At 44.5% G+C, this 15,780-nt stretch overlaps 1 protein-coding gene across 1 annotated transcript in view; it reads left to right on the forward strand.

The window, feature by feature from the left end:
• The first annotated feature begins 5,268 nt into the window (after positions 1 to 5,268).
• The window catches only part of SLC49A3 (solute carrier family 49 member 3), a 35,576-nt gene continuing 25,064 nt past the window's right edge, over positions 5,269 to 15,780 (forward strand). The window contains exon 1 of the mRNA XM_060763722.2: positions 5,269 to 5,542. Within this exon, the coding sequence (XP_060619705.2) occupies positions 5,426 to 5,542 (117 nt within the window). The 5' untranslated portion in view covers positions 5,269 to 5,425. The remainder of the gene's footprint in view (positions 5,543 to 15,780) is intronic.

Below are 15,780 nucleotides of genomic sequence, written 5' to 3' on the forward strand. Positions count from 1 at the left end.
GCCATCTTTATTTAAGCCAGGAGACTGCAGAGGAGGAAACCTATTAAGCAATGCATTGGGCACAGCATTTAATTGGGAGGAAGGGGAGTAAAGCTGGAGCTTGGTAGAATGGACTGTATCGCTTTAGGAAAATTTTGGAGCTCTCTGTCATGTTTCCCTCAGCTCAATATCAATGTGACAGGGTGATAAAAGCCTCATCTACATGCCATATAATGCAGTCTCATAATGCAGTTTAACTGCATTGAACTACATTATATGGCAGTTGTAGACTTGGGTAAAATCATAGAATAATGCAATTGAAAAAGACCACATGGGTCATCCAGTCCAACCCTCTGCCATACAGGAAAGGCACAATCAAAGCACACCCAACAGATGGACATCTTGCCTCTGTTTAAAAGCCTCCACCACATTCCAAGGCAGAGTTCTAATGTTGGACAACTCTCACAGTCAAGAGATGTTCAGGTGGAATTTCCTTTTCTGTCATATGAACCCATTGCTCTGAGTTCTAGTTTCAAAGGTAGCAGAAAACAAGCCTGCTCCCTTTTCCTTATGGCCTTTCAAATTTTTAAACATGGCTATCATGTCTGGACCTTCTCTTCTGCAAGCTAGACATTCTCAACTCTTGAAGATGTTCCTCATAGGACAGTGGTTCTCAATCTGTGGGTCCCCAGATGTTTTTGGCCTACAACTCCCAGAAATCCCAGCCTGTTTACCAGCAGTTAGGATTTCTAGGAGTTGAAGGCCAAAAACATCTGGGGACCCCAGATTGAGAACCACTGTCATAGGACATGGTCTCCAGACCTTTGATCATTTTAGTCGCCGTCCTCTGGACACCTTCCAGCTTGTCAATATCTCATTTGAACCATGGTGCCCAGAATTGGACACAGTATTCCAGGTGAGGTCTGGCCAAAGCAGAAGAGAGGGGCACCATGACTTCCCTTGATCTCGTCTGGACACTAAACTCCTTTTGATACAGGCCAAAATGGGGACTGAAGGAAAAAATTAATTGCACATCCAAGTTCTTATAATTAATAATTATTTATGTATGTATTACATGCACTTTTACCCCGACCTTCTCCCCCCCCAAAGGGATACTCAGGGCGGCCTCATACAAGCACTGTACAATGCTGTCAATTCGAAGTAGAATTAAAGCATTAAAAACCATTAAAACATTAAAAATCATTAAAACACATTATCCAATTAATTAAGACAGTAGGTTATACATGCCGGTGAAACCAAATCCAAGTCTAGGCAGATTCAATGTTGTAAATATCATGTCTTTTTTCCAATTGCCGCTATCCGATTAATCAAATGCCTGGTCCCAGAGCCAAGTCTTCACTTGTCTTCTAAAGGACAGGAGAGAAGTGGCCAACCTGATGTCCCTGGGGAGAGAGTTCCACAGACGGGGGGCCACTGCTGAGAAGGCCCTGTCTCTCGTCCCCAGCAACCACATTTGCGATAATGTTGGGATCGAGAGCAGGACCACTCTTAAAGATCTTAAACTTCGTGATGGTTTATGGGATGAGATACGTTGGGACAGGTAGTCAGGGACAGAACCGTTTAGGGCTTTAAAAATTAAAACCAGCACTTGAATTGTGCTTGGAAGCTGATCGGCAGCCAGTGGAGTTAGTTAATAATCTAACTGTTGCAATAAAGGTGTGTCCAATGAGGGTAATACATAATAATAAAATCAATCAGGCTGTATCATTTTGAGTATATGCCACCATTGCAAAATAAGAGAGACAGAAAAGTGTGCAATGCCATCATCCGCACACCCCTTTATTTAATACCAGTACCTCTGACACCATCCTTTCCTAGGGACCTCACCGATTTTGAGCATTTCCCCACTTTAATCCACTTTAAATGCTGTGACTGCCTTCTGCAGAATGCTAAAGTTTCTAGTTTAGGGAGGGGCCTTTAAGCTGCTCATCCAGAGAAGTTCTCCCTAAACCACAAGCCCCCGAATTCTGCACGAGGCAGTCACAGCATTTAAAGTGGATGAAAAAGGGGAAATGCTCAAGTGTAGCATTTCACAACATTTTTTGGGTTGCACCTGCCATCATCTTCAACTAGTATGGGCATCATTGGCCACTGAAAGCAAAACAACACTTTGGGAGGAAGGGGCTCCAATATCATAAGTTGAGTGGCACCTTATACATGATATCCCACTCCTTTTCCCCCTCAGGGGTAGGACACCTTTAGCAGCATCTACACTGTAGAGCAGTGGTTCCTAACCTGTGGACCCCTAAAGAAGCACAATAATATGTTACATGTTCCAGAGTAGGCAAACCAGACAATCTCCACATCAACACTGGCAAAGAAACAAGAAATACTGTTTACCCACAAGCAGAAAGGAATTACATATAATAGAAACCAACACTTTCTCATTACTTTATTTCCCAGATCACCAGACTGGGCCACAGCAACGCATGGCAGGGGACGGCTAGTCTATATAAATAAAAATGTAATGTTCGTTTGTGGGATTAACAGAACTCAAAAACCACTGGATGAATTGCCGCCAAATTTGGCCACAAGACACCTACTAACCCAAGGATGACCATCACGCAAAAAAATTGAATTTGTCATTTAGGAGTTGTAGTTGCTGGGATTTATAGTTCACCTACAATCAAAGAGCATTCTGAACTCCACCAATGATGGAATTGAACCAAACTTGGCACACAGGACTCCCATGAGTCATGACCAACAGAAAACACTAGAAGGGTTTGGTGGGCGTTGACCTTGAGTTTGGGAGTTGTAGTTCACTACATCCAGAGAGCACAGTGGACTCAAACAATGATGGATCTGGACCAAACTTGGCATGAATACTCAATATGCCCAAATGTGAATCCTGGTGGAGTTTGGGGAAAATAGACATTGACATTTGGGAGTTGTAGTTGCTGGGATTTATAGTTCACCTACAATCAAAGAGCAATCTGAACCCCACCAATGACAGAATTGGGCCAAACGTCCCACACAGAAGCCCCATGACTAACAGAACATACTGTGTTTTCTGATCGTCTTTGGTGACCCCTCTGACACCTCCTCACGACCCTCCCCCCAGGGGTCCCGGCCCCCAGGTTGAGAATCATAGAATCATAGAATCAAAGAGTTGGAAGAGACCTCATGGGCCATCCAACCCTCTGCCAAGAAGCAGGAATATTGCATTCAAATCACCCCTGACAGGTGGCCATCCAGCCTCTGCTTAAAAGCTTCCAAAGAAGGAGCCTCCACCACACTCTGGAGCAGAGTGCTGAACGGCCCTCACAGTCAGGAAGTTCTTCCTCATGTTCAGATGGAATCTCCTCTCTTGTAGTTTGAAGCCATTGTTCGCGTCCTAGTCTCCAGGGAAGCAGAAAACAAGCTTGCTCCCTCCTCCCTGTGGCTTCCTCTCACATATTTATACATGGCTATCGTATCTCCTCTCAGCCTTCTCTTCTTCAGGCTAAACATGCCCAGCTCCTTAAGCCGCTCCTCATAGGGCTTGTTCTCCAGACCCTTGATCATTTGAGAATGCTCTAGAGGCATTCTCTCCTGACATTTTGCCTGCATCTATGGCAAGCATCCTCAGAGGTAGTGAGGTCTGTTGGAACTAGGAAAATGGCTTTATATATCTGTGTTTTTGGTTCTTGTGGGTTTTTTCGGGCTATAGGGCCATGTTCTAGAGGCATTTCTCCTGACGTTTCTCCTGCATCTATGGCAAGCATCCTCAGAGATAGTGAGGTCTGTTGGAATTAGGACAATGGGTTTATATATCTGTGGAATGGCTGGGGTGGGGCAAAGAGCTCTTCTCTGCTGGAGCTAGGCATGAATGTTTCAACTGACCACCTTCATTAGCATTTGAAGGCCTGGCTGAGCCTGGGAAAATCTTTTGTTGAGAGGTGTTAAGATGTGCCTGGTTGTTTCCTCTCTGCTGTTTTGCTGTTGTAATTTTAGAGTTTTTTTAATACTGGTAGCCATATTTTGTTCATTTTCATGGTCTCTTCCTTTCTGTTGAAAATAGATGCAGGCGAAACGTCAAGAGAAATGCCTCTAGAACAGTGGTTCTCAACCTTCCTAATGCCACGACCCCTTAATACTCTTCCTCATGTTATGGTGACCCCCAACCATAAAATTAGTTTCATTGCTATTTCATAACTCATTTTGCTGCTGTTATGAATAGTAACAGATTGGGAGAGGGTATTGATTTTGTCCTGTGGGAGTTGTAGTTGCTGGGATTTATAGTTCACCTACAATCAAAGAGCATTCTGAACTCCACCAACGATGGAACTGAATCAAACTTGCCACACAGAATTCCCATGACCAACAGAAAATACTGGAAGGGTTTGGTGGGCACTGACCTTGAGTTTTGGGAGTTGTAGTTTACCTATATCCAGAGAGAACTGTAGACTCAAGGATGGATCTGGACCAAACTTGGCACGAATTCTGAGTATGCCCAAATGTAAACAGTAGTAGAGTTTGGGGGAAATAGACCTTGACATTTGGGAGTTGTAGTTGCTAGGATTTATAGTTCACCTACAATCAGAGCATTCGAACCCTACCAAGGATTGAATTGGGCCAAACTTCCCACACAGAACCTCCATGACCAACAGAAAATACAGTGTTTTCTGGTGGTCATTGGTGACCCCTCTGACACCCCCCCCCCCCGTGACCCCTCCAGGGGTCCCGACCCCCAGGTTGAGAAACACTGCTCTAGAACATGGCCCTATAGCCCGAAAAAACCCACAAGAACCTAGTGATTCCAGCCATGAAAGCCTTCGACAATATATCTGTGTTTTAATGTATTGTCGAAGGTTTTCATGGCCGGAATCACTCAGTTCTTGTGGGTTTTTTCGGGCTATATGGCCATGTTCTAGAGGCATTTCTCCTGACGTTTCGCCTGCATCTATGGCAAGCTTCCTCAGAGGTGAGATCTCACCTCTGAGGAAGCTTGCCATAGATGCAGGCGAAACGTCAGGAGAAATGCCTCTAGAACATGGCCATATAGCCCGAAAAAACCCACAAGAACTATCTGTGTTTTCTTTTGTTTGTTTAACTGCACCCCAGCTTTTGCACTTTCTTCTTTCACCTTGGTTAGAAGGCTCCTTAGCTCTTCCTTGCTTTCGGCCATCAAAATGGTATCATCTGCATATCTAAGTTTGTGAATGTTTCTTCCAGCAATTAAAGTGTTGCTAAACTGCATTCCTTGTACAGTGTGCCTCGAGAAAGAGGGAGGAGGGAGGTGAACCCAAGCGGTGCTAGGACCCAGCGGAGGTCGGGCGCGGCCCCGAACCAGGAACTTGGTCGGCTGCCTCTTGTTTTCCCCTTTGCGAGGGAAGCCGGCTTTCGGGGCATCGCCCAATCGGAGAGGGCGGGGGCGGGCTCAGCCCGGGGATCTCTTCTCCATGCCTGCCCTTCCGTCCGGAGATCCACTGGCTCTCCTCTCGGGATGGACGCGGAGGTGGCCCCCGAGAGCGGCGAGGGCGAGGCGGCGCCTTTCAAGGTGTACAAGCGGCGCTGGCTGCTCCTGGCCGTCACCTGCCTCCTCAACGCCTCCAATGGCATGGTAGGTCCTCTCTGCATCTACATTGTGGAGCTTGGCACCGCTTAGCACTTGAACCAAAGCGCCGAGGCTCTGCTTTCTGCTTGATCTGGATCAGGCGGGCTTGAAAACCTCAACCGCGTTCAGATTGGGTTTGTTTTCACTCCGCCTAGCCACAGTTGGTCTGGGTTGAGTCATCCCACTTCCTGGGAGTTGCTCTGAAGTGGAAATGAAAACTTCCAGGCTTTATCTCGAGAGCATCTTCATTGTAGAGTCAATGCACTTTGGCCCCACTTGAACTGCCCTGAAATCATTCAGACAGTGTTTCTCAACCTGGGGGTCTGGACCCCTGGGAGGAGGGTCATGAGGGGGTGTCAGAAGGGTCACCAAAGGCCATCAGAAAACACAGTCTTTTCTGTTGGCCTTGGGGGTTCTGTGTGGGAAGTTTGGCCCAATTCTGTCATTGGTGGGGTTCAGAATGGTCTTTGATTGTAGGTGAACTATAAATCCTAGCAACTACAACTCCTAAATGTCAAGGTATAATTACCCCCAAACTCCACCAGGATTCACATTTGGACATATTGAGTATTCATGCCAAGTTTGAGTCCACTGTGCTCTCTGGATGGAGGTGAACTACAACTCCCAAACTCAAGGTCAATGCCCACCAAACCTTTCCAGTGTTTTTTCTTGGTCATGGGAATTCTATGTGCCAAGTTTGGTTCAGTCCCATCATTGGTGGAGTTCACAATGCTCTTTGATTGTAGGTGAACTATAAATCCCAGCAACTACAACTCCCTATTGTCAAGGTCTGTTTACCCCCAAACTCCACGAGTATTCACATTTGGGCATATTGAGTATTCGTGCCAAGTTTGGTCCATATCCATCATTGTTTGAGTCCACTGTGATGTAGGTGAACTACAACTCCAAAACTCAAGGTCAGTGCCCTCCAAACCTTTCCAGTATTTTTTGTTGGTCATGGGAGTTCTGAGTGCCAAATTTGGTTCAATCCCATCATTGATGTTCAGAATGCTCTTTGATTGCAGGTGAACTATAAATCCCAGGAACTACAACTCCCAAATGTCAAGGTCTATTTTCCCCCAAACTCCACCAATATTCACATTTGGGCATATTGGGTATTTGTGCCAAGTTTGGTCCAGATCCATCAGATCCAGGTCCAGGTGAACTACAACTCTCAAACTCAAGGTCAATGCCCACCAAACCTTTCCAGTATTTTTTGTTGGTTATGGGAATTCTATGTGCCAAGTTTGGTTCAGCCCCATCATTGGTGGAGTTCGCAATGCTCTTTGATTGTAGGTGAACTATAAATCCCAGCAACTACAAGCCCCAAATGTCAAGGTCTATTTTCTTCCAAACTCCACCAGTTTGGAGTATATTGAGTATTCATGCCAAGTTTGAGTCCACAGTGCTCTCTGGATGTAGGTGAACTACAACTCCCAAACTCAAGGTCAATGCCTACTAAACCTTTCCAGTGTTTTTTCTTGGTCATGGGAATTCTATGTGCCAAGTTTGGTTCAATCCCATCATTGGTGGAGTTCAGGATATTCTTTGATCATAGGTGAACTATAAATCCCAGCAACTACAACTCCCAAATGCCAAGGTCTATTTCCCCCCAAACTCCACCAGAATTCACATTTGGGCATACTGAGTATTCCTGCAAAGTTTGGTCCAGATCCATCATTGTTTGAGTCCACGGTGATGTAGGTGAACTACAACTCCAAAATTCAAGGTCAGTGCCCACCAAACCTTTCCAGTATTTTTTTTTGGTTATGGGAATTCTATGTGCCAAGTTTGGTTCAGCCCCATCATTGGTGGAGTTCGCAATGCTCTTTGATTGTAGGTGAACTATAAATCCCAGCAACTACAAGCCCCAAATGTCAAGGTCTATTTTCTTCCAAACTCCACCAGTTTAGAGTATATTGAGTATTCATGCCAACTTTGAGTCCACTGTGCTCTCTGGATGTAGGTGAACCACAACTCCCAAACTGAAGATCAATGCCCTCCAAACCTTTCCAGTATTTTATGTTGGTCATGGGAGGCCTGTGTGCCATATTCGGTTCAATTCCATCATTGGTGGAGTTCAATATGCTCTTTGATTGTAGATGAACTATAAATCCCAGCAACTACAACTCCCTATTGTCAAGGTCTATTTTCTCCCAAACTCCACCAGGATTCACATTTGGGCATATTTAGTATTCGTGCCAAGTTTGGTCCAGATCCATCATTCTTTGAGTCCATGGTAGTCTCTAGATGTAGGTGAACGACAACTCCTAAACTCAAGGTCAATTGCCAGTATTTTTTGTTGGTCATGGGAGTTTTATGTGCCAAGTTTGGTTCAATTCTATCACTGGTGGAGTTCAGAATGCTCTTTGATTGTAGGTGAACTATAAATCCCAGCAACTACAAATCCCAAATGACAAAATCAATCCACCCCCAACCGCACCAGTATTCAAGTTTGGCATATCAGGCATTTGTTCCAAATTTGGACCAGTGAATGAAAATACATTCTGCATATCAGATATTTACATGACGATTCATAACAGTAGCAAAATTACAATTATGAAGTAGCAACGGAAATAATTTTATGGTTGGGGGTCACCACATCATGAGGAACGGTATGAGGAAGGTTGAGAAACACTGCATTAAGATGTCCAGAGTGTTGTCGAAGGCTTTCATAGCCAAAATCACTGGGTTGCTGTGAGTTTTCCGGGCTGTATGGCCATGTTCCAGAAGCATTCTCTCCTGGCATTTTGCCCACATATATGGCAGACATCCTCAGAGGTTGTGAGGTCTGTTGGAAACTAGGCAAGTGGGGTTTATATGTCTGTGGAATGTCCAGGGTGGGAGAAAGAACTCTTGTCTGCTTGAGGCAAGTGTGAATGTTGTAACTGGCCAGCTTGATTGGCAGTGGATAGCTTTGCAGCATCAAAGCCTGGCTGCTTCCTGCCTGAGGGAATCCTTTGTTGGGAGGTGTTAGCTGGCCCAGATTGTTTCCTGTCAGGAATTCTGCTATTTTCTGAGTGTTGCTCTTTCTTTACTGTTCTGATTTTAGAGTTAAGTGGGGGAAAGGAAAGGGCCTGAGGGGGGAAAGGAAAGGGCCTGAGGCTGTTAGGAATTGGGGGAGGTGAAGTCCAAAACACCTGGAGGGTCTAAGTTTGCCCATGCCTGGTCTTGAGCCATATTGGCCATAGAGGGCTAGTGCCTCACCCAACTGTATCTCCCTTGATTCCATAGTGCAAGTGGGGTCCAGCTCCATTCATCCTGTTGTTGTTGTTGGGAAAAGATGGCTTTTAGATCATAATCTTTTGGAAAACCAGGCTCTCCAAAGTCTTTTGGAAACGTGACCTTTTGGAGATTAATTGGCATTCGCTACCATTTAGAATGATCATAACATTTTTGTAACCTTCCTGAGAAGAGTTAAAAACTCTAGTTTCAGGGTTTTGAAAACTGGGGTGCGCATTAGATTCGATGGCGCATTAGACTCGCGTAAATACGGGGAGTTTGTGGCAGCCACAAAAACGACATTTCTGGAGTATAACCCAGAATGGAATGTGTTGTTTAAGGCTTTCATGGCCAGAATCACTAGGTTGCTGTGGATTTTCCAGGCTCTATGGCCATATTCCACAAACATTCTCTCCTGACATTTCACCCACATCTATGACAGGCATCCTCAGAGGTTGTGAGGAAACTATGAAAGTGGAGTTTTTATATCTGTGGAATGTGCAGGGTGGGAGAAAGAACTTGTCTGCTCGAGGCAAGTGTGAATGTTGCAGTTGGCCAACTTGATTAGCATTGAACGGCCTTGCAGCTTCAAACCCTGGCTGCTTCCTGCCTGGGGAAATCCTTTGTTGGGAGGTGTTAGCTGGTCCTGATTGCTTCCTGTTTGGAATTCCCCTGTTTTTTGAGTGTTGGTCTTTATTTACTGTCCTGATTTTGGAGTTTATTAATACCAGAAGCCAGATTTTGTTCATTTTCATGGTTTCCTCCTTTCTGTTGAAATTGTGCACATGCTTGTGTATTTCAATGGCTTCTCTGTGTAGTCTGACATGGTGGTTGTGAGAGTGGTCCAGCATTTCTGTGTTCTCAAATAATATGCTGTGTCCACGTTGGTTCATCAGGTGATTTGCTATGGCTGACTTCCCTAAACGGTTTGGGACCCTCCTACCTGCGTGACCGCATTTCCATATACGAACCCACACAATGCTAATCAAGGTGGTCAGTTGAAACATTCACACCTAGCTCCAGCAGACAAGAGTCCTTTGTCCCACCCTGGTCATTCCACAGATATATAAACCCTTTTTCCTAGTTCCAACAGACCTCACTACCTCTGAGGATGCTTGCCATAGATGAAGGTGAAACGTCAGGAGAGAATGCCTCTAGAAGATGGCTATATAGCCCAAAAAACCTACAACAACCCAGAAACTGTCTTGTTCGTAATTTGGAGACTGCTTGTAGAGTACTTATTTTACTTACTTAGGCGATCCCTCATAGTCCGAGGATGATGGTCCTCCAAGTTCGGTGTTCTGACAGTGGGTCCGTAGGTGACTGTAGAGCCTTATTCTTGATCTTCATCTTCTCCCTCAGTGAGGACATCGGTTTCCAGGTGGAAGGTGGTCCCGGTCAGGGTTGGCTTGACGTGCCTTCCTCTTGGCACGTTTCTCTCTTTCGCCTTCCATTCGTGCCTCTTCAAATTCCACAACACTGCTGGTCACAGCTGACCTCCAACTGGAGTGCTCTAGGGCCAGGGCTTCCCAGTTCTCAATGTCTATGCCAGAGTTTTTAAGGTTGGCTTTGAGCCCGTCTTTAAATATCTTTTCCTGTCCTCCAACATTCCGTTTTCCATACAGTAAATGTTAAGTGTATAGATTGCATTAAGTATAACCTATAGTTATAGTTATGACCCAGTGTGGTGCTATGGTTTGAATGCTGGACTACAACACTGGGGGGCAGAGTTCAGACCCGCTAGATGACCTTGGATGACACTCTCTCAGCCTCAAAGGGAAGCAAAGAAAACCCTCACTACCTCTGTGGATGCTTGCCATAGATGCAGGCGAAATGTCAGGAAGGAATGTCTCTAGAACATGGCCATATAGCCCGAAAAAAACCTACAACAGCCCAAAGAAAACCCTCCTCTGAATAAATATTCCCAAGAAAATCCCATGATAGGTTTAGCATAAGTAGACTTGAAGGCAAATCAACCATCACCTATAATTTAGCCCGAACACAACCATTCTGCTGGGATAAGCAAATTGTACTGTGTGTAATTCAGGCTCAGTAGAAACTAGGAGTGGCTACAACATGACAGAGAATACATTTCCCCTTGCCATAAACTCTCCTGAGCCAGGACTTCTGAGTTAGATGTATTTTAAAGCAATACATTTAGTGTCAATTAGGTTATTGCCTTGAATTTCGAGTTCATGGCAGGATGAACGGGGAAACGACAGCATTCAGAGCCATATCATTAATGAAGAACTGACATAGAATATGCCAAAGAAAAATTAAAATATAGTCCAGCCTGAGCTTCTTTCATAAGCACAGTCCAGGATAACCTGCTATGTCTCCCCAGATTCCTGGAGAAACCATCAGATGTGTTTCTCTTCATCAAAGTGCTGAGTGTCTACTACTGACATACTTCAATTATGAAATCCAGTTATTAAATTAGATCAATTGTGCTCATTAACAACTATTGCATAGACTATTTCCGTGACTTATTATTGCATTGCTTAATGAGGAAATTAAAACAATTTGCTACAAATTCTCTCATTTGTTTCCGTCGTGACACAGTAAAGCAGTGTTTCTCAACCTGGGTATCGCGACCTAGGGGGGGTCACGAGGGGGTGTCCTAGAGGTCGCCAAAGACCATCAGAAAACACAGTATTTTCTGATGATCATTGGGGTTTTATGTGGGAAGTTTGGCCCAATTCTATCGTTGGTGGGGTTCAGAATGCTCTTTGATTGTAGGTGAACTATAAATCCCAGCAACTACAACTCCCAAGTGTCAAGGTCTATTTCCCCCAAACTCTACCATTGCTCACATTTGGGCATATTGAGTATTTGTGCCAAATTTGGTCCAGATCCATCATTGTTTGTGTCTACAGTACTCCCTGGATGTAGGTGAACTACAATTCCAAAACTCAAGGTCAGTGCCCACCAAACCCTTCCAATATTTTCTGTTGGTCATGGGAGTTCTATGTGCCAAGTTTTGTTCAATCCTATCATTGGTGGAGTTCAGAATGCTCTTTGATTGTAGGCGAACTATAAATCCCCGCAACTACAACTTCCAAATGACAAAATCAAAATCAGTATTTAAAATTGGGCATATAGGGTATTTGTGCCAAATTTGGTCCAGTGAATGAAAATACATTTTGCATATCAGATATTTACATGATGATTCATAACAGTAGCAAGATTACAGTTATGAAGTAGCAACGCAAATAATGTTATGGTTGGGGGTCACCACAACATGAGGAACTGCATTAAGGGATCACGGCATTAGCAAGGTTGAGAAACACTGCAGTAAAGCAACTAAGTTTCAATAAGTTAACTACAGGAAGACCCCCCATAACCACAGAACTATATATCCCCAGGGGAAAATGGTTTCTATGGGGATTTGCTACGTCGTCTAGATGACTCTATGGCAGTGGTTCTCATCCTGGGGTCCCCAGATGTTTTTGGCCTTCAACTCCCAGAAATCCTAACAGTTGGTAAACTGGCTGGGATTTCTGAGAGTTGTAGGCCAAAACACCTGGGGACCCACAGGTTGAGAACCACTGCTCTATGGTATCTTTCATTCATTACTATAGAGTTGTGTTGAAATTTCTAGGTCTTTCAATTCAACTGAATAAACCACAGTGGCACAATGGGTTAATCCTTTGTGCTGGCTGAACTGCTGACCTGAAGGTCGGAGGTTCGAATCCATGAGATGGGATGAGCTCCCATCTGTCAGCTCCAGCCTCCCATGCAGGGGTATGAGAGAAGCCTCCCACAGGATGGTAACACATCCAGGTGTCCCCGGGCAACGTCTCTGCAGACGGCCAATTCTCTCATACCAGAAGCAACTTGCAGTTATCTCAAATCGCTTCTGACACGATAAAAAAATGATATGCTGGGAGGAAGTAAGATAATATAATTCTGCTGTACCAGGAGCCCCCAGTGACACAGTGGGTTAAACCCTTGGGCCGACAGGACTGAAAACTGACAGGTTATGTATGTATGTGGGTGACGGTGTTTGTATGTTTGCGACGGATTTCCAATTGGCTCCTACTTCCAGAGACCAGTTTGACACCCCCCCCCCATCAATGATGGATCTGGACCAAACATGGCACATAGAACCCCCAGGACCAACAGAATATACTGGGGGAGGCCCCAGTGATGCAATAGGTTAAACCCTTGTGCCAGCATGACAGACAGGTCAGAGGTTTGAATCCAGGGAGAGCACAGATGAGCTCCCTCTGTCAGCTTCACCTCCCCATGTGGTGACATGAGCGAAGCCTTCCACAAGGATCGTAAAACATCAAAACATACAGGCGTCCTCTGGGCAACATCCTTGCAGACAGCCAATTTTCTCACACCAGAAGCAACTTGCAATTTCTCAAAGTCGCTGCTCACACACACACACAAATCTATTGTACCTATGGTTTTAGGTGACGATGATTTGGCCTGGAACATACTCCCCACAGATACTGAGGGTCTTACCATAAGTGTCTCCTGGGTTGTTTGAAATTCGCCTGCCCTTTGAGGAGAGCTGGTTATGTTGTAACTAAAAGCGGAATAGTGTATGGATTAGAAACACAGGAAACAGTGAGATGAGAATGTAGTCCGGTGGCCTATTTAAATATATGTGTACATAGTTTGATGATTATCAGCTGAATGGGTGGAACAGCTGTATTGAAGGTAAACAAAGAAATCACAGAGTTTGGCAAGTTATTTTTGAGAAGAAGAAAGTGCTGAAACTATTCATAATTGAGCAGTTAGAGGATGATTCCCAGGATCCCAGAGCTCTGTTAGGAATGGCTGTCTTTATATTACTTCCTAAAAGTAGTTTGCCACACTTCGGAGGCGCGTTGACATTTCTATCTGTGATGATTCATAGTTGAATCAGGCAATCATTTATCAATAAGAAATCTCTTGATGCCTCTAAGACATATATGATGCTGATAGGAGAAAACCCTTGCCACGTCTCCATTGTTCTCCACCTGTCCTGAAGGGAAGGAACAATTATGATATTTCCCACATTTATCATTTCCCTTTGAATTGGAAGTCACCACTTGCTATCACAAGTATTCAAGCATTGGTGCTCTCTCAATATCTGTGATAGCTGTCACGATCAAGAGCTGCTACAAGGATTCAGAGGATTCTGAATGATGCCTGTTCAATCACAGATTGTTGTGAGCCTCTTTGTGATCATCAAGAGATGGCTATGTGTCATGAATTGCCTGTCTTTTAGGCCAGGGAAAGCTCAGGAAGTTGGCCCAAGTATTTCGGTAGCTATTTTATGAGATGGTGCAAGGAGGCAGCATCTTGAGTACCCATTTCCTAGAGGGAGCAGAGCTTAGGAGCAGCCTGGAGGGAAATGTGGAGAAGCTTTGTAATTGGCTGGGAGAGAGTGGGCGGAACTTAGCTTGAGTGATGCCTGTTCAGTCACAGATTGTTGTGAACCTCTTTTTGAATTGGGATCATCAAGTGATGGCCATGTGTCATGAATTGCCTGTCTTTTAGGCCAGGGAAAGCTCAAGAAGTAGGCCCAAGTATTCCGGCAGCCATTTTATGAGATGGTGCAAAGAGTACCCATTTCCTAGAGGGGGTGGAGATTAGGAGCAGCCTGGAGGGAAATGTGGAGAAGCTTTTTAATTGGCTGGGAAAGAATGAGCGGAGCTTAGCTTGAGTGCAGAAAAAAAATGCCTGTAAGGGGAAGTTTTAAAATCTGACAGCTCAGTCAGGGTCTGGTGTTTGAAAAGTTGAGTCAGGGTTTGTGTGGTGAAGAAGAGAGTTGGGGTTTGGGAGTGTTAGGAGAAGAGAAGTCAGAGAAGCCAAAAGTTGGTTAGTTAGTAAAGATAGATAGCTATTAGGAAGAATAGCTAGTATAGAGAATAGACAGATCCAAGGGAAAGGACTGTCTGGAGTTTCTAGGAATTCTAGTCAGAGGGAAGTCTGCTAGTTTCCTGAGGGAGTGAAGAGTTGTTTTTGGAACTAAATATTGAAGTGTCTTTTTAAAGTAACCATACGTTCCAACACATTATTGCAACTGTTAAGCTTAAGTGCCTGTATTGTTGAAGTTCTCACAAATAAACAACTTTGTTCTTTGTTAAACAACAACTGTCTCAAGAGTGCCTGTATGTGAAATAGTTCCATAGCAGGTGGAGAAACAGAATTTTAAGATTGGTGGCAGCGACATTTTAAAAGACTCTCATCAGTTATTTATATTTATCTCAGAGTTCAGAGCCCTGAGTGCGAATCCAGCACAATCCAGTTTACTCAAAACCTCTTGCCAAACCAGAAGCTAAATATTCCTTTTAAGTGTGGTGGTAACCAGTGATCACTGAACATTACCTCAGAATATAGTGTGTTGGTGGCAAAAACTCAACAGCCTCCAAACACTTAATTGAATTTATATAATGTTGCTTTACAATTTGGTGGTACAGCGTTGGGATTGTTAGAATAAATCCCCAATCTTTCACACCATGCATGCGTGAACATGTGCAGTTTATATTACTGGTAACACTACAAAACTGCAATTGAAGCAAATTGCTCAGTTAGCATGCCACAGAGGCATCCTCTGGCTGTTTACTTCCCCTGAGGATGCAATCTGCCTAAATGTCCTACCCAACCCCAGCCCTGAAGGACCCACCATTTCTGCAGAATATAATCCAGTACCCATTTCCTAGAGGGGGCGGAGCTTAGGAGCAGCCTGGAGGGAAATGTGGAGAAGCTTTGTAATTGGCTGGAGAAAGCAGCAGGCTGCGGAAGGCGGTGCTATACATTCTTTCTGATAGGCATCAGAATTCTGAGTATCTTTGCTCAGGGCAGGAGTAAGAAGTATCCTAGCCTCCTAGGTGGAAGTGAGTAGTGTTTTCTTCAACCAGGTCAGCAGTTCAGCCAGCGCAAGGGTTTAACCCATTGCGCCATTCCAGGTGACTGCAGTTGAATATCGTTGCCTGCCTGATCTTTTTTAGAGTTGCTGTTCAGGTCATTGCCTTGCACTAAGATGATTTTTCCCCACACGTTGCAAACCCCTTACCTACTTG

The sequence above is a fragment of the Anolis sagrei genome, chromosome 2 (genome assembly GCF_037176765.1).
Source record: "Anolis sagrei isolate rAnoSag1 chromosome 2, rAnoSag1.mat, whole genome shotgun sequence".
NCBI classification, from domain to species: domain Eukaryota; kingdom Metazoa; phylum Chordata; class Lepidosauria; order Squamata; family Dactyloidae; genus Anolis; species Anolis sagrei.